The 27988-nt window shown below is 45.3% G+C and overlaps 2 protein-coding genes across 26 annotated transcripts in view; one reads left to right on the forward strand and one right to left on the reverse strand.

Moving 5' to 3' along the window:
- The window catches only part of MFSD10 (major facilitator superfamily domain containing 10), a 30643-nt gene extending 23268 nt beyond the window's left edge, over window positions 1–7375 (forward strand). For 4 of the 5 annotated variants that reach the window (XM_050947796.1, XM_050947798.1, XM_050947799.1 and 1 more), the window contains 2 exons: window positions 2189–2278; window positions 6378–7375. In XM_050947796.1, coding sequence (XP_050803753.1) covers window positions 2189–2278; window positions 6378–6484 — 197 coding nt within the window. In that variant the 3' untranslated portion in view covers window positions 6485–7375. Of the gene's footprint in view, window positions 1–2188; window positions 2279–2520; window positions 3410–6377 lie in introns of those variants that run through there. The other variant, XM_050947797.1, reaches the window with a different exon arrangement.
- The window catches only part of ADD1 (adducin 1), a 262757-nt gene that overhangs the window by 117119 nt on the left and 117650 nt on the right, over window positions 1–27988 (reverse strand). For 8 of the 21 annotated variants that reach the window (XM_050947462.1, XM_050947464.1, XM_050947463.1 and 5 more), the window contains 4 exons: window positions 26483–26639; window positions 24415–24801; window positions 23457–23552; window positions 10520–13123 (listed from right to left, as the gene is read on the reverse strand). In XM_050947462.1, the coding sequence (XP_050803419.1) occupies window positions 12765–13123; window positions 23457–23552; window positions 24415–24801; window positions 26483–26639 (999 nt within the window). In that variant the 3' untranslated portion in view covers window positions 10520–12764. The other 13 variants (XM_050947474.1, XM_050947471.1, XM_050947473.1 and 10 more) reach the window with 7 other exon arrangements.

The following is a 27988-nucleotide window of genomic DNA, read 5'->3' on the forward strand; positions in this document are numbered from 1 at the left end:
GGTATAGGGCTCAGGGCAGGGGTCTAGGTGTGTGTGCGGGGCTCAGGGCACGGGCCTGGGGTGTGTGCGGGGCTGCAGGGCTCAGGGCAGAGGGCTGGGTGTGTGTGGGGGGGTCAGGGCTCAGGGCAGAGGGCTGGGTGTGTGTGAAGGGGGGTCAGGGCAGAGGGCTGGGGTGTGTGTGAGGGGGGTCAGGTCAGGGCAAGGGGCTGGAGGGGATATGCCCCTATTCCACCCCAACCCCAGGCCCTGCCCCTGCTTCTTCTCTGCTTCCGTTGGAAGCAGCGAGCACACTGACTCTCTCCTTCCCGACCCACTCCCTTGCAAGGGCCATCAGCTGATCTGCCGGCAGGGAGGGAGGGACGGAGAGGCGGAGGAGGGGCAGGAACCCAGCACACTACAGGATGAGGCAGGGGAGCCAGCAGGACCAAGCTTCTGGCCCTTGTCCCCTTCCCCCACGGGGGGGGCCAGGGGAGTGGAGGGCGGAGAAGAGCAGGCCGGGCCAGGCAGGATTTTTATTGGCACGCTGCTGCTGCCAGGACTCCTTGGCACGCATGCCATAAGTTGCCGACCCCTGAGCTAATCCATCCCCACAAGCCATACTGCTTTCATCTACTCGAAGTGACAAAGGCATGAATAGCAGCAGCAAGGTTACAAACTCCTGGGGGGAGGGGGAGGAGCCTTTCTAGACACTGATGCTCTGTGACAATTGCAGCTGAGGATTCAACAATCTGGGTACCCTCAAATGCAGTAACAGGTGGGACAATCAAATAAGGAGGACTGCATATCTTCTGGTTGCTTCCGTCAACCTGACAGCATTGTCTTGGTCTTATCAGGCTTGAACATCAGCTAGCTAGCTCTCATCCATGCCCTGTTCCCTCTCGGACACTGGTGCAGGTGTTTGACAGCCCTGGTTTGGTCAGGTGAGATAGAGATACAAACCTAGCTATCAGATGGCATGCTGGAAGTGCCTCTGCCCGTACCACCCTGCAGGCCCCACGTACTTATTGCATAGAGAGGATACTAGATGGAACACTATGGAATGCCACATGGCAGAACCCTCAAGCAGGAAGAGAAAATGCTCAACACTGGGAACTCTGGAAACAGTCCTCAAGGAAGGAACAAAGTCACCTGAGAGCAAGTCGTGAGCAGTGCTGTCAGATCTAACACTCCTGGCAACTTCATCCATTGCAAGGAGATCATCTACCAACATCCTTATTGCAGTCTCTTCTGAGTACCCAGGCTTGTGCCCAAACTGATAGGGTTAAAGAACCCTGAGGCATCTAGGTTCCCGCAGAGTTCACTCACCACCACATTCTTTCTAATCCTAACCCAAAATAGAAGATCAGGAAGAGGACAATTGATTGTTGGTTTTTTGAACTAAGGCTGCACAAAAGCCTCCTTAAGGAGGGCAGGTTGCTGATCTCTCTAAAGAGAAGCACTGACCATCTCTGCTAGCAGTGGAACCAGTTCTTTCACACTGGTTTGATCAGCAAGGAAAAACCTGGGTCCCAAGCAGTGGTTGTTACATAATACCCTTGCACAAAATACACAGAGAAACCATAGCTGCTGTATCATGCACTGAAGACTGACCTCTTTGTTTCATTACAGCCTCCAGTATTAGTAATGGTTGCTTAGGGATAATAATAAGACAGAAAATGCTGTTTCTTATTATAATGACTTGATGCTGTTTATACTCATATCTGTGTATCCACATATTGACATGTGCATGTATCATTAACCTTTATTTTTAAAACCTATAGTTTCTCTCCTAACTCTGGTCAAATCAAAGAAGATGTAAAAAATCAGTCTTTAACAAGGAGCACGTGAAGCCCTCCTGCAATTCAGTGAAGAGCAGTATTTGCACAGAGAACCTCACAGAAGCTATGTAATGCTGTTTTGGCATTGAGCTGCAGCATGTGAAAGCTGATGAACAAGCACTCACAGCAAGTGCTATTAATTATATTTTCCCAACGAAGAAGTCATGTTCAGCAACCATTGTCACCTCCTCAGTGGAGAGGAAAAACTACTAAGGAAGCAGAGTGCTGAGTGGATGAGGAGTGAGTGAGCTGTGTGTGGTATAAAACAGCAAATCTGACATGCACAGAAACCAGGATTCAAGTGCAGGGGGGGGAAAAAAGAGTCTTGTTCAAAGAACTAACTAATTGGTGCAGCACTTTTCCTTGCACAGGCTCAGCCAGCCAGAAGGGAACAGTAATGGGAATTCTGAGGAGCCTGGGGGCCCTAGCAAGAGCTCTGGGACCAGTCTTGTCAGCAGCAGGTAAGCAGTGCACACTCCTGCACCACCCTGGCAATATAAAATGTAATTCTCTGGCTCCTTCAGCCTGGCGACCATTAGAAAGTTCCAGGGAAGGGGCCATAGAGAGAAACAGGTGGGACGTGGCAATGGGAATGTAGACATGATTGAGTAGTAAATTGCATGTCTTTGCCGAACATTCCTAACTGTTGCAAGTTAAGGGACAAGTTATACCCTCTTAGGGGGTCTCCCATTTACTTCAACAGGAATTGCTCACACATGGATCAAGGTACTCAAGATGGACTTTTAATGGCACTGCTGACCGGAGCTGCCAAGATCCCCTTTCGACCGGACATTCCGGCTGAAAGACCAGATGCCTGGCCACCGTAAGCTCAGCTGACTAAAGGTCGGGCTATGCAGTGCAGACACTTGAGGTGGAGCCTGGGCTCTGAAACCCAATGAAGGGAGAGGGTTGTAGGGTTCCCGTATTTCAGGTTCCCAAAAAGAAACCCAGACGTATGGTAACCTTAGTCGCAGAGCCCTGGGTCCTGCCCGAGCAAAACTGTCAACACTGCTACTCCTAGCCCCACCGAGCAAGCTGCATGAGCCAGAGTCAGTTGAGCTGTGGTTTGAGTCTCGCTGCTGTGGATTTTTTTGTTTCTTTGCTTACAGCTGCAGTGTCAATGTCCAGGGAGGTCTAACAGGCCCAGAGTAGGAGGCAGAGGCACCTTGGGTCTAAGCCTGGCTCCGCCAGATTCCGCCCATCCAGTGTTTAAAGGCACAGAAAAGTTCTTTTATGTGAAGTATGTCCCGAGGCCCTTTAGTATGTTGCAGAACTGAACCCTGCGCTGTAGTTGATCTAGCAAAGTAAACCAGGGACTAAGCCCTGGAGTCAGAAACAGACTTGGGCACCCAAGTGTAAGTCTCAGTTTTAGGCTCCACTGTGATTCACAAAACTGCTGCTGCACCTTGTAGGCACCTAAGTTTGTGCAGTAAAAAGTCCCCTCGGTGCTTGTGTTTTTGCTGCTGGGCCTGCACAATCACTGCTTCCTTCTAGGCACAGACTGGGGCCACATCTGGGATAGAAATTATATGGTGGGCCATGAATGCTCAAAAAATTGGGGGTGGGGTGTGAGCCCTGGCTGGGGGTGTGGGCTCTGGGATGGGGCCAGAAATGAGGAGTTCAGGGTGTAGGAGGGAGGCTCCAGGCTGGCGGGTGGTGAGGGCTCTGGCTGGGGTGCAGGCTCTAGGGCTGGGGCTGGGGATGAGAGGTTTGGGGTGCAGGCAGGTGCTTCGGGCTGGGATCAAGAGGTTCAGAGGGCGGGAGGAGGATCAGGGCTGGGATGTAGGGGAGAGGCTCAGGGGTGCAGGCTCTGGGCGGAACTTACCTCAAATGGCTCACTGAAGCAGCGGCATGTCCCTTCTCCAGCTCCTATGTGGAGGCGTGCCCTGTCTGCAGGCGCAGCCCCTCCAGCTTCGATTGGCTGCGGTTTCTGGCCAATGCAAGCTGCGGGCGGTGGCGCTTGGGGTGGGGGCAGCGTGCAGTTCCCTGGCTGCCCCTACGCGTAGGAGCCGGATGGGGACCCTGCCACTGTTTCTGGGACCTTGGTGGAGTGGCTCCCGCCCCTGTTTCCCAGCTGGAATGCCAGAGCTGGGCAAGCCCCTGACTCCACTCCCCAATGGGAGCTCGAGGGCTGGATTAAACCAGCTGGCAGGCCAGATCCAGCCTGCAGGCGGTAGTTTGCCCATCCCTGGCCTAGCACCTCCCTAAGCCCCAGAGCCAGTCAGGCATTGGCTACGTGTTCCTCTGCCTAACACACTGACATGGTCAAGTTGAGTAGGTGTTCTCTGAGCAGGAGCCTTCGCATGAATCAGCCAGGGACGGTGGGGAGTAGGCAGGCTGTCCTCATAACATTTAGCTTATCTGGGATGTTGGAGACCCCCTACTAGTTCAATTCCCCCTTTTACTTGCTTTGAACAGGGCTCTGCCACCTCTCAGATGAGTGCTCTAACCACTGGGCTATGGGATTGTCTGATACAGGTCTCCCTCACCCTTGCCTGTTGAAGCCGTTGCACTGTGGATAAATAATTACATTAATTGAGCATGCAAGAGAGAGCGAGCATATGAGCATACAAGCGTAAGAATGATTATGTTGCCACAGGGTCCTTCAGGCTCTGGCTTCTTTTATTGTATGTGCACAGTGGAACTGCTTCAGCAGGAGAGAATCAGGGAGAACACATCCTAAGCTCTGAGCTAAAAGTTATGAGGTCTCTTTCCCCCCCCTCACCGTCACTCCAGCTTCTTGCAGAAAACACCTGAGGGTGAAGAGGGTTCACAACTGAGAATCACCAAGAGACATAGACACCTAGGTCCCTCAGATGGGTGGAGTTTAGCTTCTCCGCCTCCCCAATCAGCATCTCCTACTGGCTAGCTTAGGCAGCTCCCTACCTGGCATGCTGGTGCAAGTGAATCATAGGCTGTAGTGCCTGTCTCTTCCCAGTAATTGTAGAGGGAGCCTGAGGGCCTAACTCAGCTTTGTGGAATGACGTGTGATTTTCTACCTGCCTCAACTTTAGACCTTGTGCCATTTAATACTTAGTCCTTCCATGAGTGCCAGGGTCTGACCTGTTGAGGGCTAAAAGAATAAGATATGGAAAAGCAATGAGGCCACAGATATTGATTACTATAAGTAATTAGGCCGGTACTTGACTAAGAAAGCATCCTGTGTAGAGCACCTAGGTTGACAGCAGCACTTAGCAAGTAGCAGACTGGCTAATTATTTGAATGGTACGGCTCCAAAGTGTCTCAACTGTGTACTTCCATTTTCTTCCACTGAGAAACATTGCATCATATCTGTCAAAGCCCGAAGGGAAGGGCTGAGATGTGACTGGGGCAAGGATAGCTGTGGTAGGCTCCTAATCAGGCAGTTTTCACCCCCTCCTGCCATGTTGAGGTTTTGCCTTGGGAGAGTAGGGAGGAGGAAATCAGTCAGTTCTGGCTAGATCCATATTTACCATTTGATACCAGGAAGGTGGAAGATTTAATACGTACTTGATCTCAGCTTAAAACGTAGGTAGTATTGTAAAGGCTTGAAGTGGAGGCACGTGAGGGTCAGTTGCTGTGGCGAGAAGGGGATAGCAGGAACAAGTGGTGGAGGATGGGATTCAGATGCAGATACAAATATGGACTGTGCATAGTGAAGGGAAGAAATGAGTTTCAGGAGCAGATGCTCATTAGGAAGAAGCTGACAGCAGCAGCCTGCATGTCTGGATCCTGCTTCTCTCACATGGGCCCCCTGCTCCTGCCGTTGCCGTCATTCTGCACCCATCTCACGCTCTTGATGTGTTCCTTCTGGCTCTGCGCTGCTGGCTGTCTGCCAGCCCCAAGTCCTGCTAAGTGCAGCAGGAATGGCGGCAGCTCCGACTGTTTGGAACTGAGTTAACTAATTGGTTTCCAGTGAAATCTAAACAAGGCAAAGTAAGGGAGGGTGGGTACCGTAACAGCAGAACAATTGTCTGTAGCTGTAGAAAGTGAGAAGAATCTACCTAATTTTAAAACTTACCTTTTGAAAATAATTGTTTGTCGAGCTAGTGTAATGTAGGTACATAAGAATGACCACCCAGGGTCAGACCATCTAGCCCAATCGTCCGACAGTGGCCAGTACAGTGTGTACAGAACAGGGCAGTTGAAATGATCCATCCCTGTCTTTCCCTCCAGGTTCCTGCCAGTCAGAGGTTTAGGGTTGCCCTAGGCGTGGAGGTGCATCTGTGACCATCTTGTGCATTGATGAACCTATCCTCCATGAACTTATCTAACTCTGTTTTGAACCCAGTTATACTTTTGGCCATCACAGCATTCCATGGCAGTGAGTTCCACAGGGTAATTTAATAATAAGGGGACTTCTTTCAGCCAAGGTGTTAGCCAGATGCTACTTACAGCCACTCTTTGGTCATGGGGAAGGAATCATAGGTGCAAATCCAAATAGTTACACCTCTAATTACCTATAACATGCAACTACTCAAATTTGTACCAAGGCTGCCCAGGAAGTCACTTTGAAAAACCTTGGTAATGTGTACAATGAAGATAGCCCCCTAAGAACTAAATATCTTATTTCTTTTGCAGTTTATTGGCTGGCAGGAGCTGAGGTTTGCTTCACTGTTTGTGCAGTTTTGTTCCTGCTTCCCCTCATTCTTCTTGGTTACATAAAGCCGCAAACAAAGGAGGAATAACCAAAGAGAGGAGCAACATTATGACTAGTACAGAACTACTCATTTTCCAAGGGCCTGCTAACGTGGTGGAGAGTCAGCTGTCAAGAAGCGATTTAAAATGGAACAATACTATGTTTTGATTTACTGGAAGGCCAACTCAAATTCCACTCGCCAGTATACACACCATTGTCACAAAATTGTTTTTTCTTACACACACCCAATCCTCAAGGAGATGGAAACCCAGCTAGTTATTCTCTCCAGCATTGCCTGTGAGCCAGTTTGATTAGTGTTGAGATCAGAAGTATCTGATTCAAGTGTGTGTCATTCAGCAAGTTGTATTCCTGCTACATAAAATGGTGACATCATGCCAGCTACATGGGCAGAAAAAGGTTGAATTCAACAAACTGAGACTCAGTCGGCAACAGAATTTCATGCTTAAATTACCTACAGTTCCCAACCAGATGCAGTATGTAAAAATGCCATCATTTCTCACAGAATCATGTGCACAGTATGGTTTTTGCATATCCTTCCTGTGCCCATTTCATTTTAATCACTGGCTGCTCTTAGAGAACATGAATTAGCAGAGTTTTCAGGCAGCTACATACTGGGGAACTTGATGAAGACCCAGCCACCTCAATTGGTTCATGGTGAGAAAATACAACCCCTCCCCCATTTTGTGATCATAGTGAGATTATTTTGTATACCCTTTGCACAGCCTCCCTCAGTGGAATTTGTTAGGGGCAGGTCTCTTTGGTAAAATTTATATCAAGTGCCTTAAGCTGGTGGGGTTTTTTTGTTGGGTGGGGGTTGGTAGCCTGAGTTCTGTATGACCTGTGAGAAAGCCTTCTATCAATCTTGACTCCATTTATGATCCCTTGGCAGAACAGTAGAAATAAACAAGTGACCTAACTGTTATATACACCTCTAACACGACCCAATATAACACTGGTTCACATATAACGCAGTACCAGCGGGGCTCCGGCTGCTGCAGGGAGCCCTGGGCCCTTTAAATCACTGCCAGGGCCCTGCTGCTGCTACCCTGGGGCTTGGGCTCCCCACAGCAGCCGGAGCCCAGAGCTCTTTAAATCACCGCTGCAGCCCTGCCACCGCTATCCCAATATAACGGCATTTCACTTATATCACAGTAAGGATTTTTGGCTCCCAATGACCGCATTATATCAGGGTAGCGGTGTCCAAATAGTTGGAAAAGTGTTTTAGCTACATTTTATACTCCTAATATTTTGTGTAACAGGTTTTTCAATACTGAGTGTTTATCAAATATTTGTATTTTGCACTACAAACAGTTAATTGCAAACTGGTCTACTGCAGTGAGTGGGGTTAGTAAGATGCCCTGTAATAACATACATATTTTCAGATTGTCCTTTTGTTAGTCAATTATTGGCCTACATAAAGCTCTAGTTGACTGCAATTCTGCTTAGGAATGCGGGAGGGCCCTTTATTAAAGGAGCAGTGAGACCATTTTGTTTCGGTCCATGTCTTCTTAATGAACAGGTCATAGTCTGTCACTTAGGTGACCCCAAAAGGTTTAATTAGGGCTTGTTTCCACTGCAAAATTATACTCTTTGACCCCTATTGTAAAGAACCTGATTAACTGGCACATGAGCTTCCATGTTATGGTGAGCAGCATCTTTGTTCAAACGAGGAAAAACTTTCCTTACTTTTCTAAATGGATGGGGTTGGTCTATACTGCAGAGGTTCAAAAAGTTTGTCTTCCTCCCATCTTGGTTTCTCCATGTGCCGTCTCTCAATCCCTGCAATCAGAGCCATCCACTAATAGTTCTTTGTCATCTGCTTGTCTTGCACTGCAGAGAATTTTATTTTTTTTAAAAAACACTTCTAGGGAGATGGGATCAATGATAGAAAAACACCCTAATGGATCACTCTGTCCAAGTACAGTCACTTCAGAGGTGGCTTCCTAACCCTACTTCCCCATCGGATACCTTAGTCTTACCATATATCCTGGGCTCCCAAAGGGTTTAACAAAAACTGTGATCTTAAAATGTTGTAGGCAATGAAGGTTTCCCTGTGTCTGAGGTTCACAGATGAGCCCGGCATACACTCTACCTCAGAAGTCTACTGTCAAGCTTAAGGAGCTGTGAAGCAGCTCACTCCTAAGGATATCGAAGTAGAAGTGCCTGGGTGGAGGTGGTGTACTTATCTGTACCTTAATTAGGCTCTTGTTTCACCTCACCCTCATAAACGACTCCTGGGAAGAGTGGGATTGCTTCCAGCATGGGAGTGGAACAGTAAAGACTTAATTCTGTATCAGTGGAGTAGTTTCTACTCCCTCTTGCACATCACTGTGCAGTCTGCTTGGCTTTAACACATATATTAGTGAAAAACATTATGGTAGACAGTTGATCTCCCTGTAATTAACATAACACATGTATCTTTAATTGTGAAGAAAACTGAAGCACTTTAGAAGGATCCCTGGATTACAGCCACAAGGGAAAAAACTGCCAGCTAGTCTACTTCCTTAGCACTACACAACCATTTTTAGTAGGGGAATATGAAGACTAGCTTGGCCAGTGGAAGCAAGGGAAAATGTAGATCGTTACCCAAATTCTCACTTGGGTAACATAGCAGAACTAACACCCCTACTCATTAGAAGTGTTATGGAAATTTTGACTACCATAAGCAGTGAAGGCCAGTCTTTCTTTAATAAAAGTATCTTCAGAAACACACTGCCACATAGCAGAGTACTGGTTCAATAGTTTCAGAGGAAAGTGCCACCTGTACTACAACCTAACACATCTGAGTTTTCCTCAACTGTCTCCTATCCAAGACCTGACCATGCTTAGCCTGACTTCTGACAAGATCATAGCCTGACATGGTACTATTGGAGACATAAAACTTAAATCTGTAAATGAAAAATATGTGAACCCAAACCTATATAATAAAGGCCTCAAACACATTGCACCTGCTCAAGGAACAGAACTTTGGTTTCCTGTATTATATAAGAGTGTAAAACCTACCAAAAGATTCATTTTGGTACCCAAAGTAATCCAGAGAGTTCATAAAAGTGTTTTAAGACTCACTTTAAATAAATGTCTCAATTTGAGCTTTTTTATCATTTCCTATTATGCAGGTTTTATTCCTTTTTTTTTTTCTTTTTTTTTTTTTTTTAAAACAGCCACAGAAAAAAGTTTCTGCAGCTACTCGTTTGTCCCAAAATTTGATTTTGTATTCCTAGAGCCTTGGTTAAAGACAGAATTAGTTACTTTAACTAAAATAGTATTCCAGGTAAAGCCTAAAGAATGACTGATAAAGGTAGAGCATTTTCCCCCTGCCTTGGAAATAAACAAATTCTAAAGGATATGAGGATATTATGTTGCTTGTGAATCTACTCAGAAAATAGAAAATGTAAATTTACAAAAGTGAAAAGCTGCTGAAATACCATGGGGAGGGCACAGCTAACTATGTGGCATTTGTTCAGAGATTTCAAACCTCTAAACTACTGCGTATAGCCTAAGCATGAACTTAATGAACCAAACAGTGATTCCTTGTTTAATGAATTAGACTTCAGATTAGAATTCTTAGCTTTTTCACCTGAGCACATATTCCACCCTAGCTTTATCACTTTAAGGACATCAGTTTAATGAACAAGTTTAATCTAGTAGGGTGTTAGAGAAGGCAGAATTATGTCAACCTGGAAGTGATTAGTGATCCTTCTGTTGCTCTCTCAGCTACAGCAAATCCTACAGAAGGACACTGACTGCAACATGAAGGCGGCTTTTTGTATTCTGTCTACATGTTCTCTCAATTAAAGTTCAGACACTGATCCCTTTTAATGCCTGTCTCTACTGCTTACTGTTACATGTCCCATTCAGGGTCTCTGGCCAGAACATTAGACATCACAGTTGGGTCTGGAACTTTAACAGCAACCAATCAGTTTACTATAAACAAAATCCTAGGTACTTTTCTCAAGAAATTGTTTTTACCCATTAAATTAAAATGGTTTGGGCACTATTCCCTAAGAGATTGTGGAAACTAAATCTGTACAACAGCTTTCAAAACAGAGGAAAAAAACCTTACTCTTTTAAAGAAGAATTTTATTTGTGAGTACAACTTAATGATACAACAAAGAAAGAAAAATACGACTGTTTTTCCTCCCACCGTGTGTAACCATACTGTACACAGCTAGATTTCATAGTGTAATACAAAGAATTGAAAGAACAAACTACAAAATTAGAATCAAAATCATTGCATATGTGGTCAAAGATAAAAGGGAGGACTCCATTATTAACTGAAACATGTAGCAATGGCTTAGTAACATAATTATGACCCTGGCAATAAAACACAATTTAGCAAAGTAAGATAAGTACTGTAGGCTCCCTAGTATACAGAGGCCATAGAAGGTTAGAATATAAGCTCAAAGCCATTAGCGCCATGCAGTCCTTACTAGACATCATTGTTTAGGTGTCACTCTTAAGCAGTGATTTGCTGTTGCATCTAATTCCACCCTACCTCTATGTGTTCCAAAAGAGAAGTCAGATTTCTGGTGTGTTAATTACTGCCACTAAACCTTTTCCTCCTCATCTGACAGTGCTATGGTCATATCTTGTAAATTTGTTTTCCTTTTACCACTTGAATTTGGTCCAAGTTTTCAATGCATCCGAGGCCTAATATAGGCTTTATTTTTGCACTATAGCTGAACCTGTTCTACTACTCAATGCCTTCACACTGCACAAATCGCAAGGGATTCACTGCCTGCTGTTTTTCTCACTATAAAACAGGTATTTTATGTAATCTTATATGATATATCCATTACTGAACTTCATTTTAGTTTAGTCATTGCATGTAAGCCAATCTTTTTCCCCCAAGGAGAAATCTTTAAATGTTTTCTGCTGTTACAAATAGAAATGTGTCATTTTGAACACTCAAATTTGGAGCATCTCGGTTTATAGCTGGGGTGAATTCATTAAGGTTTCTGGAAAGTTCACGTTGGTAACAAATGAAGATGTTTTGGCTTTCAAAAAGATAATTTGAAGGTGGATCTCTGTGTGCGCTCAATGAAGAGAGAGAATCATGATCGTAACTAGAAGAGGATGGCAAATAAAAAGCGAAAGTGATTTTTCTGACTTTGCTACATGCTAAATGCTTATGGAAAACCGGTAGTAAATGCACCTCTAAGGACTCTGGGAGGGATTTCTGTTCCCGACTTAACTACTGCTGGCAACACAAAGCAAGAAACACAAGCTACAGTAAGTGAAAAGAAAAAGTGTTAATATAAAAACATATGTTAAGTGTTCAGTGTAATGTGTTTACATTTTTATTAGGGGAGGGAATGTAGATACATATAAGCCACATTTGCAGGCTGGTAACAGATTTGCATCTGCACTCAGGGAAGTTTTATCAAAACAATGAAATGTGCACTGAAGACCCAATCCAAAACTGTCCATGCTCTAGATCACCAATTTAAAAAGTGTCCCAAAAGTCTAACATACAATTGTTTTCAACCTGTATCTAGAGACCAAACTGCTATGCAAGTGATTTCTGATGGTCTCTGATTTGGTTGGGGAGGACAGATTTCACAATATTGCATTTATTAGAAAAGTTGAATGCACAGTATCAGCAGGAAACACCAACACCAGTTCAGTCCTCAGACATCACAAGGTTAAGTTCAAGTTCCAGCTATATCACAAAACAGAATATGGGTTAAAGGCAGCTTTTATTATTGTTGTTATTGGGGACTGGGGGTGGCAGGGAGAAGACAGGAGGTGTAAGGTATGGATAGTCTCAAAGTCTTACTATAACATGATCTGTAATCACAGATTGCAGAAGCATACAGCTCAGTTCAAGAATGTGCCCCTTCTAAAATGCAAACAAACAAGCATCCTCTCTAAAATGCAATATTTAAAAAAGAATCCACTTGTGACTGGTGAAAACAACATTGGAAAAGAGCACATTCTGGAGTGAGCAGATACTGCACTGTGAATGTGGCCTGGTCAAAAATACTTGTGTTCATACATAAAGCAGTGTGGGCTTTAAATTAAAAACAGTGGTTCGATGTCTTCCACATGGAAGCCATTTAACTTTGTTTACAAATTAAGGATTAAATTTGTGGTTTGCTGCTGAGAACAGAGGTTTAGCACCTTTCTGCACGTTAATTTCTTGTTATAACCTTAAACAATCAAGCTATAACTTGAGGGGTTGGTTGGTTGATTTGTTGCATTCCTTTACATAAGACGACAAAACACTCAGTACAATCCGGTACATTCTAGTGGTTAATGAATTTAGATTTTAAAATACGACAGTGTTTCTGCAGCGCATTAGGCCTTCAGGAGTCACTCTTCTTTTTGTTCTTCTTCAGGAAGGAAGGAGTGCGGAACTTCTTTTTCTTTTTGGATGGGGATTTTCCTGGAGATTCATCACTACCTGGATCAGCTGCTGTCCCTTCCTCAGCTGTTGGTGTTGTTGCCTCTTCAGCAGGTTGGGACTGGGGCTCTTGATTTTCTGTTGCAGGTGACTCAGTCTGACTTTTGGTCAGATCTTCACTGCACCTACCTTCCTCCTCCTCCTTTCCGAAGGTTGGGAAGTCGAGTGCTTCTGAAGGCTCATCAGGGGTCAGGTCTGGGAGGGTTTGCTTGAAAGTTGCAGCATCACTGTCATCTTTGTAAGTCTGGTCCTGCAGTGTCTCTAATGGATGGATTGATATGAAATACTTAGTTAAAGTGTGCTGGTCTCTAAAATACATTAAGGTGAAGCTACTGTAGCAAGTGCTGTGTGTGAAAATCTAGCTCGTTTAACTTACGTAATGCTTTTGGAATCTGTCTATTCTACTTTACCTTTGGGCACAGAGATGTGGGCGGAATGTTCAAAAGATTATTTTCAATTTCCTGCCAGGCAGCAGATAAAGTTGAATCCAATCATAATGGTCTAAAGTGCCAGGAGAGTAAATATCAAGGCTTTATAAATAAAACATAGTAATGTAACTACATTTGAAAATGATGCTGAGGATTTTTAGCACAGTGAGCAGGGAATTAAACCTACAATTTTCACTAGCATTAATGAGATATTGTCATTAGGCTCCCAATTTTTAAAATGTTTTAATTTGTTGGGATGGAGCAAATTAAACAAACATCACACCTATGGCTTGATGTATGAGAATCTCACTAATTCTAATTTTGCCAGACCTTATAATAATCCCATTATTTCCATGGAGCTTCTCAGAGAAGACTTAACAAGAGACAGCTTCATAGTGAGGTCTGCCATTGTAATGGTTTCATTATCTTGACCAGATTTATTAATGCATTATGAGGTCTTCTAAATAAAATCAATATAGCCTGTCAAATTTAATTAGCTAAGCATGTTTTGTGATGCAGCCTTTTGTATCACATGGGTTCACTTAGCGTAACTTCATCCCTGTGTCTAGCATGAGCCATAGCTTAAATGGGGCTAAAGTGGTACATAGGCCTTGCTAGCACATTATTCACTAATCTACGGTGGACCTCACAGGCATTGGTGAGATTTAGTGACACTCTCCTTTTAAATATACCATGTTATTGTAAAGCAATCCTGTCTGCACTGAGCACTTCCTTAGAACTCACTGCACTTGTTTCCTGCCTGCATGGAAAGCACAAATTCATAAGTGGCCAGCTAGCTGTGTCAACTCCACCCATAACAGTAGAGCATAAAGAGGAAAGTGGATGAAAGCTGGCCAGAGAGGTTTGCGAGCTGCGAGAAAAATAGGGGCAACAATTTAATTTTTGAAATTTTTAAAATGAAAAGATCTGCTGCAGTCACGAGAACAGTTTGGGTCAGAGTATTAGTTTTATGTTCAAGGCTTTGAGAGGTGATTACAACAGTCTACAGAAAGTATGAGAGTGTCTCTAATGAAATTGTGTTCTTTATTCCTGCAGGATTGTACTGAAAATTCCTCACGCTGTGTCTTAGAAGACACTGTTCTGTGAATGTGTGGTATGTATTTGCCTGGAATAGTGTGAACTTCTGTTATGTTAGACTCACAATAACCACTTAAAACTCAGTATCAAGCCAAATGCTCAAAATGGTTAGAAGTCTGAAATTGTGTTATGATGCAGTCAGGATTTAAAGCAGGGTAAAGGAGAAAGCCATTATGTATGTTATGAGCTGCCTCATGAGGTGTTAGTCTGATTAACCCTTTATGACAATTATACAGCAATTCATTTACAGTCTATCACCAGCACTGCTCTTTTCATCGTTACCACCTTTCTAGTCATGATTTTTATTTCTTCAGGAATTAATCAGACTAATTTCTTAGTACATGTACCGCACCTGATTTTCATGTAGTTAGACTTTATTTTATTTTAATTTTTTTATATAAAAGGAAAGACCATCAATAGTTTGGATTATTCCTGAAATAAAAGCATAGGAAGCTACTGGCATTTAAACAGACTTTGCCACTCTACGAAGCATTACAGCTATATAAAAATAATTTTAACTCGTCTGTCCATGACAGTTATCCCACCCAGCCTCTGAAATTGTCACTACAGCATTTAGTGAGATGGAATCACTGTACACTGGAATGAAACACGGATCTCTGAATTTAGCTTAAGGATGGGCAAGTTTTTAATCAGAATAGAGAAATCCTCAAATTCTACATCAGATAAAGGAGAACACCACACAACGTGTATGAGATTTGTTATTTCGCTCAGTAATTTTAGTACATCCATCAGTGCGGTTTTCCAAATTATATCTTTTAACAAAAACAATTTCAGAGACGACAACATGACGATACTTAGAAATTTAAAGATATATTCTAGAACTAATAGCACAAACACATATTAAGTGCACACTGTACTGCAGTAATACCATTAAAACTTCTGTCTGCAGCTTTGGCCTTAAAGGAGGTAAAGTGGTGTTTTTCATACACACACAGATGCTAGAGTTTTATCACAACGGAAATACACTTTTCAAAATTATATTCTTTATGTACGATTGTAGTCAGAAAACTGACTACATAAAAAAGACAGTTACCTTTTCCGTAACTGGTGTTCTTTGAGATGTGTTGCTCATTTCTATTCCATATTAGGTGTGTGTGCTCGTCATATGCACCGGTGCCGGAAGTTTTTCCCTCAGCTGTATAAGTAGGGGACCAGCTCTGGCGCTCCCTGGAGTTGCACCAGCATGGCGCGGTATAAGGGGCACCGCTGGCTCCCCTCGCCCTCAGTTCCTTCTTGCCGGAAACTCCAACAGTGGGGAAGGAGGGCGGCCCGTGGTATGGACATGAGCAACACATCTCGTTACGGAACAGATAACTGTCTTTTCTTCTTTGAGTGCTTGCTCATGTCCATTCCATATTAGGTGACTCCAAAGCAGTATCCCTGGAGGTGAGTAGGAGTTCACGGACATGTAGATTGCAACACAGCTCTGCCGAATCCAACGTTGTCTCTGGCCTGCTGAGTGACGGCGTAATGAGTGGTAAACGTGTTGCCCAAGGACCACACTGCAGCTCTACAGATGTCCTGGATAGGGATGTGTGCCAGGAAGGCCGCCGAATACACCTGAGCTCTCATTGAGTGGGCTCTGATAATCGGCAGTGGCGGCATAACCCCTGCCAGGTTGTAACAGGTCCTTATGCACAAGGTGATCCAATTGGAAATCCTCTGCGAGGACACCAGATGACCCTTCATCCTATCCACTGTAGCAATGAAGATTTACGGAAAGGCTTGGTACATTCTAAGTAAAAAGCCAAGGCCCTCTGGATGTCCAGGACGTGAAGATGCCTCTCTTCACTGGTCTTGTCAGTCTGGGACGAAACACCGGGAGGAAGATGTCCTGTTCATATGGAAGGTGGAGATCACCTTTGGCAGGAAGGCTGGGTGGGGCCACAGTTGAACATTGTCTTTGTAGAAAACCATGTATGGTGGTTCTGAGGTCAAGGCTTTAATTTCGGAGACCCGTCTTGCCGACATCACCGCCACCAGGAATGCAACCTTCCATGACAGATGGGAAAGGGAGCAGGAGATAAGCTGCTCAAAGGGCAGGCCAGTGAGCCTAGAGAGGACCAAGTTAACATCCCACTGCAGGACGAATCTCTCCAGCCTTCTCAAGAATCTGATCATCATGTAATGGGAGAATACTGTCTGTCCTTGGATCGGCAGGTGAAACGCAGAGATTGCTGCAAGATGCACTCTAATGGAAGAGAGTGTGCCAGGCTCTGGTCCCTCAAATAGAGTGGGTAGATCAGGACAGCCTGTATGAAAGAATGCAAGGGAGAGATGCCCCGTTCGGACACCCAGTGGGAAAACCTCGTCCACTTGGCCAGGCAAGTCAGTCTAGTTGAGGGCTTCCTACTTTCCAGGAGGACCGGTTGGACTCCTTCCAAACAGGTCCACTCCTCCAGGTTCAGCCACAGAGCATCCACGCCGAGAGGTGGAGGGACTCAAGGTTGGGGTGTAAGAGCCAGCCATGGTCCTGCAACAGCAGATCCAGTTGGTTGGGCAAGGTCTAGGAAGGGGCCGTTGACAGGCTCATGAGCATGCCGAACCAGTGCTGGTGAGGCCATGCTGATGCGACCATGATAACCTGCGTCTGATCTCTCTTGATCTTTGCCAGGGTCCTACTGATGAGCGGCCCTGCATTTCCTATTCTATCTCCCACTTGGGGAGTTCCCCACCTTCGGAAGATCATGCAGGCTACCTCTGTATGGAGCGACCATTCACGGTGAGAGGAGAAGTTCCTGCTGAGCTGGTCTGCCAGTGTATTCCTAACGCCAGGAAGGTGACAAGCTTCCAGGTGGATTTTGTGGCTGATGCAGAACTCCCACAAACTTGACAGAGCCATTGAGCAGGCTCCCCCTTGCCTGTTGATGTAGAACATCGAGGCCGTGTTGTCCGTCAGGTGGGGCAAGAAGACTCCGCACACCAGCCGGGCTGATCGGAGATCTTTGATGTTTACAAGTAACCATGCCTCCTCCGGGGACCACATCCCCTGTGTCTGGAGGTTGCTGAGATGTGTCCCCCAGCCGAGGTCCGAGGCATCCAAACACCAACTTGAGTGAGAGGGGTTGTCGAACAGAACCTTTTCCAGGACTGTCCTGCAGTCGGTCCACCATCTCAGCGAGGTAAGTATCGCCTGGGGAATGGTAATGATCTTCTTCAGGGGGTCTCAGGACTGGGAATAGACCCTCCCCAGCCTTTGTTGCAGGGGCTGCATCCGGCGCCTGGCATGGCAGACCATGTAAGTGCATGCTGCCACGTGGCCCAGCAGGTGCAGGCAGAGGCTGGCTGTAGTCAGAGGGAACGCTGAGACTTCTACAATGAGGTTTGCCATTGTGCTGAACCTTTCCAGTGGCAGGAACGCTCTGGCGCAGGCAGAGTCGAGGACCGCTCCAATGAACTTTATCCTCTGCATTGGCACTAACGTTGACTTTTCGTCATTCACCAGTAGGCCCAGAGAGTGGCACGTGGCTTGAAGCACCGCAACTTCCCTCTGGACTTGCGATCTGGAGCCAGTCATCAAGGTATGGGTAGATCTGGATACACCGGTACCTGAGGTAAGCTGCTACTACCGACATGTACTTGGTAAACACCCTCAGTGCTGTCGCCAGGCCGAATGGGAGGACTGTAAACTGGTAGTGGTGGAGCTCCACCGTAAACCGGAGGAAGTGTCTGTGCCCTCGAAAGACTGCGATGTAGAAGTATGCGTACTTCAAGTTGAGGGCAGCATACCAGTCTCCCGGATCCAGGGAGGAGATAGTAGAAGCCAGAGAGACCATGCGGAACTTCAGCTTCTGTAGATACTTGATGAGGTCTCGCAGGTCCAGGATGGGCCGTAGACCACCCTTGGCCTTTGGGATTAAAAAGTATCAGGAACAGAACCCCTTGTTCCTGTACTCGAGAGGAACCTCATCCACCACATCCAGCGGTAGTAACCCCTTTACCTCCTGCATGAGGAGACTCTCGTGAGAGGAGTCCCTGAAGAGGAACAGGGAAGGCGGATGGGAAGGTGGGGTAGAAAGGAACTGGAGGGGATAACCCTGTTCCACTGTACTGAGGACACAGCGGTTGGAAGTTATAGTGGTTCACGCCAGGAGGAAAGGGGAAAGGCAGTCAGAGCATACTGGGAAAGAGGGATCCAGGGAATAGTCTGATACTCACCCTCAGGCGCACCCTCAAAATGACCATTTGTCCCCCTGCTTATTATGGGTCAAGCCTGACTGGGCTGAGGGTGGAGGTGGGTGGCTCAGACAGCGATCGTAACCCTTGGCTCGTTTATGGGGCTGATCCTGCCGAGGCTGTCTCCCCTGGTCCTGAGGCTGCTGCAGTTTGAACCGCTTATGTGACGGGGCTGGGACGTAGAGACCCAGGATTTTCAGGGCGGTGGTCCCATTACCCGGGGTTCTTTCTACCCAAAGCTCTTGGTAACTTTTACTCTGTGTGAGGTGGTGTCAGGAAATAAATCAGGGGAGACACAGCTGTCCAACTGATAAATGGCTGGCACAAACAGGACAACACAAGAGTGCTTTCACATAAAGCTAAACTTTACTAGTCTCAAGCACTTACACACGTCCGCAACAAGATTAGTAAAACACCCCTAACCCTTGATAATTACTGAGTGTGGCTTTCAAGTGACACAGCGCCAGGTTTCCAGTGGCCAAATCTTTCGTCTGCCAGTGGGAACCGCAAGATGTGTCCAGAGGGAGAGTCCAAAGAGAGTCCCCAAACGAGTCCAACTATCTCAAGCTTTTTTCCCTTATTTATACATTAGTAATAGAATGACATGTCCCTTAAATAAACCTTAAGTAAGCAATTTCAACGATCCAGCAAGAGGTTCCTTCTGATTATTGACCAACCAGGTGTGGGTCTTTCCAGGGTTTGCAAGCTCGAGACCTCAATAGACATTCCTGAGGGTACTTCCTGCTCTTTTAAAATGCATGTATCAGCAACTTCAACACAATTCTTATCAGGAAGGATGCGGGGGTCAAGCTGCCCTTTCTGTGGCACCCAAAACCCTTTCCCCTCCTGCCTTGGTCAAGCTGAGATTGCTGAATGGCCAATTTAAGCTTGCTTACTAGGCTGCTGTTAACAATAAGCCATAGTGGTTTTAGACACTTTACTGGTTTGCCAAAGTCTCTCCGTACAGTGCAGGAGTCTTTGCGGCCATGCAACTTGCTGTCTGTCTTCTCTCCAAATAGGGTCCCGCCGTCAAAGGGCAGATCCTGCAATGACTGCTGGGCCTTGGTGGACAACTCAGAGAGGAGAAGTCAAGAGACTTGCCGCATGGAGACAGCGGAAGTCATGGTGTGGGCAGTAGAATCTGACGCCGCCTGGAGGTTCACCCTGGCTGCACTCATGCCCTTATCGAGGATAGCTCAGAACTCCTTCCTGGAAGTTGGGGAGCAACCCTCTGAACTTGGCCATGGCTTGCCACATATCGGCCAAGGAAGGCTTGGTGACTGGTCACTCTCAGCTGAAGTCCTTGCTTCTCCTTGTGGTTAACCGCCTCAACCACAAGTGAATTAGAGGCTGGGTAGAGAATAAATACTCATGCCCTTTGGTCGGCACCAAGTACTTGCGTTCGGCCCTTTTAGAGATAAGGGCCAGAGAAGAGGGGGTCTGCGACAGGTCATTCATGATTCTGGAAACCCATTCATAAAGGGGTAGAGCCACCGTGGCAGGAGCCGAGGAGCAGAGGACATCAAACAGAGAGTCTGAGGGCTCTTCCAGTTCTTCTGCCTGAAGCCCCAGGTTAGAAGTGGCCCTTTTCAAAAGTTCCTGGTGCGCCTTGGCATCATCCTAAGGAACTGGCTGAGGGGGCCCCGTGATAGCTTCGTCTGGCGATGATGATGCCGTTGCCACGGGAACCTCCATGGTCCAGCAGCTTGCTCCCCTGGATCCTCCTGGATCTGTGGGATCTTACCTCCCAAAGTCTCAAGCACCAAAGGGGATGGGACATCGAGGCTGCTGGCCTCTCCGAGGCTCCCGACACTGATCAGGGAGCCTGGGAAGGTTGGGTGAACCCCCAAGGGTTCCACAGATACCAGGGCGCCAGCCACTGCACTTGGGGCCATGGAACAGGTTTCAGTGCTGATAATGTAAACAGCACCGCCAGTACGTGGGCTTGTCCTGCCAGCAAGGAACCTCGCTCCAAGCCGGCACTACCAGTGGAGTGGTTGGTATGGGGTGACCAGGATCGGGCTGAGCAGTGGCTCTTGTCCAACCGGTGCCGGCTGCTGCGTCCCGAAGCCAACCTATCCAAGTGAGTCTGCCTTGGTCGGGCTCTTGGGAACTGATGGCGTTTGGTGGATTGGCGTTGGATACCCAGCAATCCATGCCTCATGCTACTTGACCGGTACGTTGAACAGGACCGGGAGCTACTACGGGCTGGTTGCCGGGAGGATCATCCTGAGTAGGGTGACCTCCTTCATCAAGACAGGAGATGATGGCCCAGCGATTGGCGGTCTCTGATCAGTCCCAGGCCCTGGGAGATGGTAGGGGCTGGTTCTGGAGTTCTTGCCAGGAGGCTCGTGCCTCAGAGGGTCTGTGCCAATCTATTGGTGAGATACGTCTCGAGTTCCACAATCGGTGCCCCTGATGTGGGGACCAAAGAGGGCTCCGCTGAGCCTGCCTCTCTCGTCCTGAGGAGTGTGACAGCTGCGGGTCGGTGAAGCTGGTGGGACGTCCCGCTCAATGGGGAATGATGCCACTGAGGCGGGGACACAGGGTTTTCCTTGAGATCAGGGGACCACGGGAGCTGGTATAGGTGGCACCAGGAGCATCAGGATCTCTTGAACCGCTCGAAGAGCTTCGTGTGCCCATGGAACCTGAAGCTGGCTAGGGCCTGCACTGCTATCCATGGTCGTGGGCAAAGCATGGGATAGGCTGCACCGCTCAACTTGAGCTGGGGCCTGACTTCCTGAACGGGGTATTGAGCTGCACGGCATGGGTCGTGGCTTGCCCCCGCCCTCTCCTTTCCCTTATTTCCCTCCCAGTCTTTTTCGGCTTCATGACCAGAGCCGTGGAGGGAGACCAGTGCCGGCTCGTGGATGGCATCGGTGGAGCATTGCACATAGAGGCCGTTGTGCTTGGTGTGCAGTCAGACCACTGCTTTGGTTCCAGAGTGAGTGCCGACTCCATTAGGAGCGCTTTCAGACAAATATCGCACTCCTTTGTCCTACATTTAAAGGACCTGCAGATATGGCACTCATGTGCCCCTTGCCTAAGCACCTTAGGCAACTGGTATGTGGACCGCTGATGGGCATAGACTGTTTGCAGCCATCGCAGGGCTTAAAGCCTGGGGACCAGGACATGCCCTGTCCCCCAGCTGAGTCCCGTTTGGGACTAATGAAAAGTTAAGAACTACTACTAAGGGTAACTAAGAAACTACTAACTATATACCACTATATTACAGCTTTTTCAACATTCACAAGAACAGAAAACCTAGCCAAATCAGCAGATATTCCATCACTGGCGGCAAGAAAGAACTGATACCGCGCCATGCGGCACCACCCCAGTGGGTGCCAGAGCTGGTCCTCTACAGATACTGCTGAGGGAAAAACTTCCGGCACCGGTGCACGTGGCAACCACACACACCTAATATGGAATGGACATGAGCAAGCACTCAAAGAAGAATGGCACCTTCACTCAATGGATCTTTCTGTCAGTCATAGCTCTCATCAAATTCAATCACAGCTACTTAGGTTAGGGAAATACACATATATGTGAAGTTTACTTTTGTTATCCCTGTAAAGCCAACACAGCTTAAAGAGTGAGCTCATTCACAGCTAACTCATGCAACACAATTTCAGACTAAGTCCCAGTTTTAGAATCCTGGTGGTATCAGAGCCACGCAGAACACAGTTCAATTTTCATGTTCTAGGAGGAATACGAACCAAGGGCTTTTGGACAAACAGCTTATTACTCATAAATTGGGGCAACTGGGTACAGAGTCACTGAAAGACAGACGAACATGGAACCCATGACGACACTTTCACAGTCCCTTTCACCAGTATAGCACACTTTAATGTAAAGTTTATGTAACTGACCTAGAATTCCAAGAAAGCAACAATGGAAGGAATTAGTGTCTGTCACTGACTGTAAAAATGCCTTTAAAAAAATGAAAACAAAACACAAACAGAAAACAAAACTCAGTAAACAACAAAGATGCAGGAGAATGAAGCAAAGCCCAGAGAACTCCGGGAAAGCAGCAGAAACAGGTCAGAGTATGGGATGATACTTACTATGGTAACAGGTACTCTTTAGCATATCCATCTCCTGTTTGTAACGCAGCCACAAGAAGAAAAAAGCACAAGTAGAGAATCTATGCATTCATCACAGCCATTGTGTTAAATTAAAAGAATGGTTGGAGCCATTCTTATAGAAAACAGAATGAGATGAAGTAGTGCGTGGAAGACTTCATAACAGACAAGTGATATATCCCAATGAACAAGGTAAAGGAAACACAAAACAGAAATTAGATTACACCTATTTAACAGATAGACTGTTACTTTTATCCTTTTTTTCCCCAAAGGGATAACGGATTTTCTTGGCCCCTTTCTCATTTACCTGATAATTTTACATCATCACGTTAACAAATCAAACTAAGATCTAAACTGGGAGAGAAAAATATTCCCAGAGGTGTAATCCAAATACAATAATGTTTAAGAAATGTGCAACCAGTGAGCAGGATTTGACAAACTATCTATTCATGTTCAGTTCAGAGAAGGTCTGCTTCATCATTAGAAACATTTCACTTCAAAACAGCAGCCACATCTTGCTCAGAGTGCTCAAAGGGGCGATTCAATTCAGAAACTCAACAAGATGACTAGGCAATTTTGAAATGGTGATAATCTGTCTACTGACAATGCACATTTCTTTATTATTGTGAACATAATCACTATTACATTCAGTTACACAGTTCTACAGATTGTAAAAAAATAAAAACCAAAATAATTCCTCTTTACTTCATTAAATCCTATTTTTTCATGCTTCAGTCAAGACAGGTGCAGCTACAGGAGTCTTCCCCACCCCAGCTCAATGTAACATACCTTCTTCTAGCTTAACTGGTGTGCTGGGAGGAGTACGGGCTGAAGTATGATCAGGAGCACTCTTTTCTTTCTGTTGCCTGGCATCTTCTGAAGGTTCTATAGATGAATCAGTATGGGAATTAAAAACAGCATATAAGATTCTTCTTTAGGGATGCAGGAAAACAGACATCCTGCTACACACACAAAAATCTTTGAATAAATTTTTTTTCTGAATGAAAATTCTGTCTGAATACCAAATAATTCCAAAGCAAGCAAAGGTAAGGTGCAGACCAACACTGTTGCGATCCTAGCTGTCACAGAAGTTATGTTATCCAACTATTTCAACTCAAAACATTTCTCAGTAAAATGGACTGAAATGATTATACAACACTAGTTTGGAGCCACGCATTGGAAAACACTGATCTAAAGGGAGGGGAATTTGCTGGGGAAGAGCCAAAGGAAAAAATAACCGTATGGAAGAAGGGCACCAAAACTAAAATTACACAAAGTTCTTTTGCTTGCTTTGAGTTTATTTGCAGAACCTTGGCATAAACAAAATGTACATTACTCAAAGCAAAGAATGAAAAGGTGCAGAGATAATCACAATGTAATGTGCAATAAACTGCAATTATTCCAAACAGATTCTGCAGTGGTTTTAGAATTTTTCTTCAAATTAAAAAGGATCCCCCCACACTCCCTTCCAGCTTCAACAGTAGTTGGATACTAAAGGAGCAGATGTTAATGTAAAACAAAAAAGCCACCTTAATATTTAGAACAGAGATGTCCTCAGTACCAGAGCACTATTCTACACAGTTCATCCAGACGAGAAAAACCCACCAATTAAATTAAATCAGCCCCACAGGTAATAAGACAAGCCAACGAAAGATGTCCAGAGATAGCAGAGACTCTGTAAGTGCAAATTAAGCAAGAGATAGCTTCCCCTTGATTGAAAACTCAGTGGTACCATATTCATTAGTACCTGAGGCCTCAGCCAAAAGGTCAGGATTGGAACTTAATGCTTTGATGACTGCTGTGTGAAATTCCTTGTGTGGAGACCTCTGCTCATCTGGCTCCTCCTGATTAAGATTTGTGATGATTTGCTGCATGGTCTGACAAGAAACTTGTGCAGCAGAGAACTCAGAATTATCTAAAGATTTAGATAGCGTTGATCCTTCATGAGTCTGCAAAATCGTCAGATCTGCTTCTTTCACTGCTCCTTGAAAGGTTTTTGACCTGCTTTGCAACTCCAGAGGTTTTTTTCCAGAAGAATTTTGCTCCCTGTAGCTGTGACTTTTAAGTAAAACATTTGGCTTCCCAGCTGGTTTCTGTCTCAATACCACAGTCTCTCCATATTTTGATAGCTTATCTACGTAGGATGTAGCAATGTTACAGAGAAAATAAAGGGGTATGCAATTACATAGACACAGTAATGTTAACACCTCCGTCCCACAAAATGCTTTAAACCCTGTATAGAGAAAATTACACATGAAAAAGACAGAATTTGTGACTCTTTATACGTCAAGATATCAGAAGGAACAGCAAGAGCAACACACACCAATAAGGGACGAATCACCATACAGTTTTTAGAGGAAATGTAGTTAGTACATTGCCCTGTAAGTTATTATTTATATAACAATAGTGCCTAGCATATTGTTATATAAATACAATATTTAGGCACTATTGTGGAGCACCCACAGAAAAAATTAGCAGGTGCTCAGCATCTGCCAGCAGCCAAGCTCCCCCATCTCCCCCACCCAGCGCCTCTCCCCACCAGTGGCCCCGCTGATCACTCCTCCTCCTTCATCCCAGCACCTTCTGCCCGCTGTGAACATCTTTTCGCAGCATGCACCCAAAATCTAGGAGGAAGGGGGAGGAGCGGGGACAGGGCATGCTCAGGGGCAGAAAGAGGTGGGGCAGGGGCTTGGCAGAAGGGGTGGAGTGGGACCGGGGTGGAGGGGGGAGTCTAGCACCCCCCAAGGAGAGGGGAAGTTGGTGCCTATGCTGCCTAGAGACCCTAACTGAGACTGGGGTCCCAATATGCTAGGTGCTGTGAAAACACATGCCCTAAAGGATTCATAATCTAAATAGACAAGATGGCCAAAGATTTAGCAGGAAATCAGAGGCACAGAAAGGGGACATGACTTGCCCAAGGTCATGCAGCAGAGTCTAAGCCAGGAATAGAACCACATCTCCTTAGACCCAGTCAAGTGCTCTACCCACTGGACCAGACTCTTGTAAAGACTGGTAAAACTGTGCCACCAATATTCCAGTATAAACAATACCATCTGCTTAGTGGATGTATCATAGCTGCTACACTGTAAAACTTGATATAATAATCACATAGAAGAGATTCTTCAAATGCCATGGTGAATCCTCCTTTATTGCAGCGTGATGCTCTCACTACATTTTCTGATAGGTTAGTGGTTCCTGGGGAGAATTCTGAGATGTGTCCTAATCATGTCTCTTCTTGCCTTGTGACTCCTTTTCAAAGTACCAACTGGTAATTTTTTATCTGCATTTTCCCAGCTCAAAATATTTACCAGATCTACAACTTGCAACAATGAGTAAGAAAATTTCACTCGTTGCCTAAAAGCAATGTCAGATTTTTACTCACTGGGCTATCCTATTAAAATGAAACAATCTGTAGTATACCAAGTTCAATACAAGGTCTGTCTGAACAAAGTCTCAAGCCTCCATATGCAACTTTAAGTGACAACAAAAACTGGCCAAATTCTGTGGATGGTAATTAATCACAATTCCCTTTTGACTCCAGTGAAGTTTTGTTTGATTAAGAACCAAGACTTTGACCTAATATTGCTTAGCATTTCAATGGTGGTTTTTATCTCCAAATTGTTTTGCAAATATTGTCCCCAATTTACAGTTGTAAAAATTGAAACAAGAAGTTAAGTAACTGACCCGCGCCCATAGAAGGAATCTTTATCAGAACTAGGATTAAGAATGCAGAAGATCCTGGTTCCCAGTCCCATGCTCATATCAGCTAGGCCATTGCCTTGATGTACATGGTTACATATTAAAACCAAACCAACCTTCAGAACCTTTCTGCTTCCTTTCCACTTCTTTGCGATACTCTTCCAGTTCTCGATCAGTGAGTTTGTTGAAGGGGTTTGGTCCTGCAGTGCTCACTATAACTCGTGGCTGATATTCCTTCTCAATGATTGCCTTCGATGCAGTCACCAGTTCTCCCTGGCAAAAGAAACAATTAAGATGTATGTGACAGAATTCTGACAATGGCTGAGGCTACAAGCAGCCAAAACAAAATAAAAGTTTGATTAAAAATTAATCTGAAAAAACACAAAAATATTTTCATAGGTTAAATAAGCAACAGTCCCAATTTTGGAATCTTTAAAATCTTTAATTTACAGGATATTTTACATTAAAGAAAAAACAGCCCTCATGAGTAAGTGGTTACATACATCACTGTTTTTACTAGGGCACATCCACTATTGAGCACCAAATCAAATTGCAGCAGCCAAACAGGCATTATTGGAATACATTTGCTGGCAGGAAAGTAGCAAGTTTCCTTATTTCCATAGAATATTGTGACCCAATTCTGTAAGTACTCTGTGTGCAGAACTCCAGTAGAAATCCCTGGGATTATCACACACAACACTCACAGGATCAGGTTCAATATTTATAAACCCTCAATGCTCAGGGGAAAAGCAATTTCCAGCAGTTATATACTATCTAACAGATGTTAAATTGTTTATTATACAATATATGTACACAAGATTAAGCGTTTATCTGTTTATTATATTAAAACGCTTAATAATACAGTTTAAAAAAAGACTTTACCATGCCTGTTTCAGATAGTGTCTTTCACACAAACTGGATCCAAAACATTATATGTAGTGAAGTATTATATTTAGCACTGCTAATATTCTGTGTCCAAAGGACAAGAACAGAACATGCTGATGTACAGGGAAGAGGCTCTATCTCTCCACTAATGGCAGGTTTTCTTATCACCTTCTCAGGATTGAAGCTAATGGCTTCATATTGCCTTAAAGATGGAAGATGCTTCTCTGGGCTGTCTGTTATCTATCAGACCTTTCAGGTCATTTGTCTGTTTAAGAGTTTCTCTGTTAATTGGTCTGATGTACAGCATTAGTTTAAAAGTTACTCTGATGCCCGATCTGAACCCCTCATCAGCACAGATATCTACAAATTTTTCTCTATCCTCAAGATGATTTTACTTAAGGGTTTGTGATGTATTAACTGCCTTTGCCCTAAGTGCTTCTGTATGATATGGGCTCCGTGTACGTCACAAAGATCATGGAAGTCACGGATTCCGTGACTTTCCGCAACCTCCGCAGGGGCCAGTGTGGCTGAGCCCAGAGCCACCCAATCAGCTGGTTCTGGGACCAGCCGTTCAGGTGGCTCCTGGGACAGCCACACCAGCTGCTGCTCTGGTGGTCCGAGCAGCGGTCTCCGGGCGGGTGGCCGGAGGAGCTGTAGTCTGCGGCCCCAGGCAGCAGTCCCTGGCCAGCTGGAGCAGCCTGCAATCTGCGGCCTCTAAGAGCTGGTGCCACTGGCCA

The sequence above is a fragment of the Gopherus flavomarginatus genome, chromosome 3 (assembly GCF_025201925.1).
Source record: "Gopherus flavomarginatus isolate rGopFla2 chromosome 3, rGopFla2.mat.asm, whole genome shotgun sequence".
Classification (NCBI taxonomy): Eukaryota; Metazoa; Chordata; order Testudines; family Testudinidae; genus Gopherus; species Gopherus flavomarginatus.